General features: G+C 37.3%; 1 protein-coding gene across 1 annotated transcript in view; it reads right to left on the bottom strand.

The window, feature by feature from the left end:
* Nucleotides 1–280: 280 nt before the first annotated feature.
* The window catches only part of LOC106458287 (cuticle protein 16.8-like), a 10323-nt gene continuing 9021 nt past the window's right edge, over nucleotides 281–1582 (bottom strand). Inside the window, exons 2-3 of the mRNA XM_013917781.1 lie at nucleotides 1240–1368; nucleotides 281–736 (exon numbers count right to left, since the gene is read on the bottom strand). Of these exons, the coding sequence (XP_013773235.1) occupies nucleotides 281–736; nucleotides 1240–1368 (585 nt within the window). The remainder of the gene's footprint in view (nucleotides 737–1239; nucleotides 1369–1582) is intronic.

Genomic DNA, 1582 nt, shown 5'->3' with positions numbered 1-1582 from the left:
AATCATTTTGCATTTGATAGCATTGAATTATAGAATCCTTTGATTATTCAAAGTGGTTATCCTAATTAAAACTTAATTAGTATTCAAACTTTACTGGGAGTGATTTTCAAATGATAATGTCTCTAGGAAAACTCTCTAATCCTACCTAGTTGCAGGAAGTTAAAACACACCACGTGATCTGGACTCGGTAAATACAAAATTTCTAAGATTTATTAACCACAACGTAAACGCTATAAATACAGCAAATAAAAAAATTGGTTATGAATTTATAGTCAAAGTTTTAATGAGAGTATCCATAAGGAGCAGCATGGACAACAGCGTGTACGGCGGGTTTATGGTAGACGGGAACATGGGCGGCGTATACGGCGGGTTTATGGTAGACGGGAACATGGGCGGCGTATACAGCGGGCTGATGATAAACGGGAGCGTGAATCTTCACGACCTTGGGTTGAGTGTAAGCCTTCACTGGGGCTTCGTATTTCACTGGGGACTCTTCAGCAGTGATCTGAACGTCAGCAGGGTTGGCGTTGGCAGTACCTGGCTCGTTGGTCTTGATCACTGGGCGGAAACCAGCCTCATCGGCGACGTACTCCACTTGTCGGTAGACACCGTTAGCATCACGGTAACCAAAGGAGCCCTGTTTGTTGCCGTAGTCGTCACCACTCTCTCGTTGCCAAAGAGAACCAGCGTCATCAGTTTGGATCTCGTAGTTGAAGTCGTAAGGCTGAGGTTTCTCCTAGAGTATCAAAACAAAGATTCGTAAATTCTTGAGTATCATTTGATTTTTTTAATGCACCTTTAAACTTTCTGTTTTTATCTTCTCTATTGCGTGAGATTTCCTATATATAACAGCGTTAGTAACTATGAGTATTTAAATTGTATCTAGACTTGATGAATTATATTAGTACGATATAATTGGAAAAAAAGTAACAATAACGTAAAGAAATAAAATTTTCTTCGTTGACATTCGTGAAAATTTCTTACTGATGCTATTATGATCAATAAACTGAAAATATTTCTTTCTTAATATTTGTATAAATCTAGGGTTTAAACGTTTGATCATTTTAGTTCACGAAAGCTCAACAAATTATTAAACGTCCTGTTAAATGGTAGAATTGACTAGAGAGTGTATAAAGTGGTTGCTTACAGGCTCAAGATGTAACTTGTTTAATTACGTGAATGTGTGTGTAGTAATGAAGAAATGTCCGAGAGATTAATGTATTAATGAACACTACTTACCACTACTTTTGGTGCGTAAGTTGGAGCATGATAAACAGGAGCAACAACTTTCACAGCTGGGGCGTATCCATAATTAACGGGAAGAATTGTAGCATTAACGGCGGCGACCACTAAGCAGACGATAACAATCTAAGAAAAATACACGAACTATAAAAGATATCTTAACACTGTGACCAATGTAACTAAGCAGACGACAACAATCTAAGAAAAATACACGAACTATAAAAGATATCTTAACACTGTGACCAATGTAACTAAGCAGACGACAACAATCTAAGAAAAATACACGAACTATAAAAGATATCTTAACACTGTGACCAATGTAACTAAGCAGCTGTAAAAT

The sequence above is a fragment of the Limulus polyphemus genome, unplaced genomic scaffold (assembly GCF_000517525.1).
Source record: "Limulus polyphemus unplaced genomic scaffold, Limulus_polyphemus-2.1.2 Scaffold440, whole genome shotgun sequence".
NCBI lineage: Eukaryota > Metazoa > Arthropoda > Merostomata > Xiphosura > Limulidae > Limulus > Limulus polyphemus.
The sequence above is the reverse complement of the archived record's forward strand: the minus strand, read 5'-3'. Positions and strand labels throughout refer to the sequence as shown.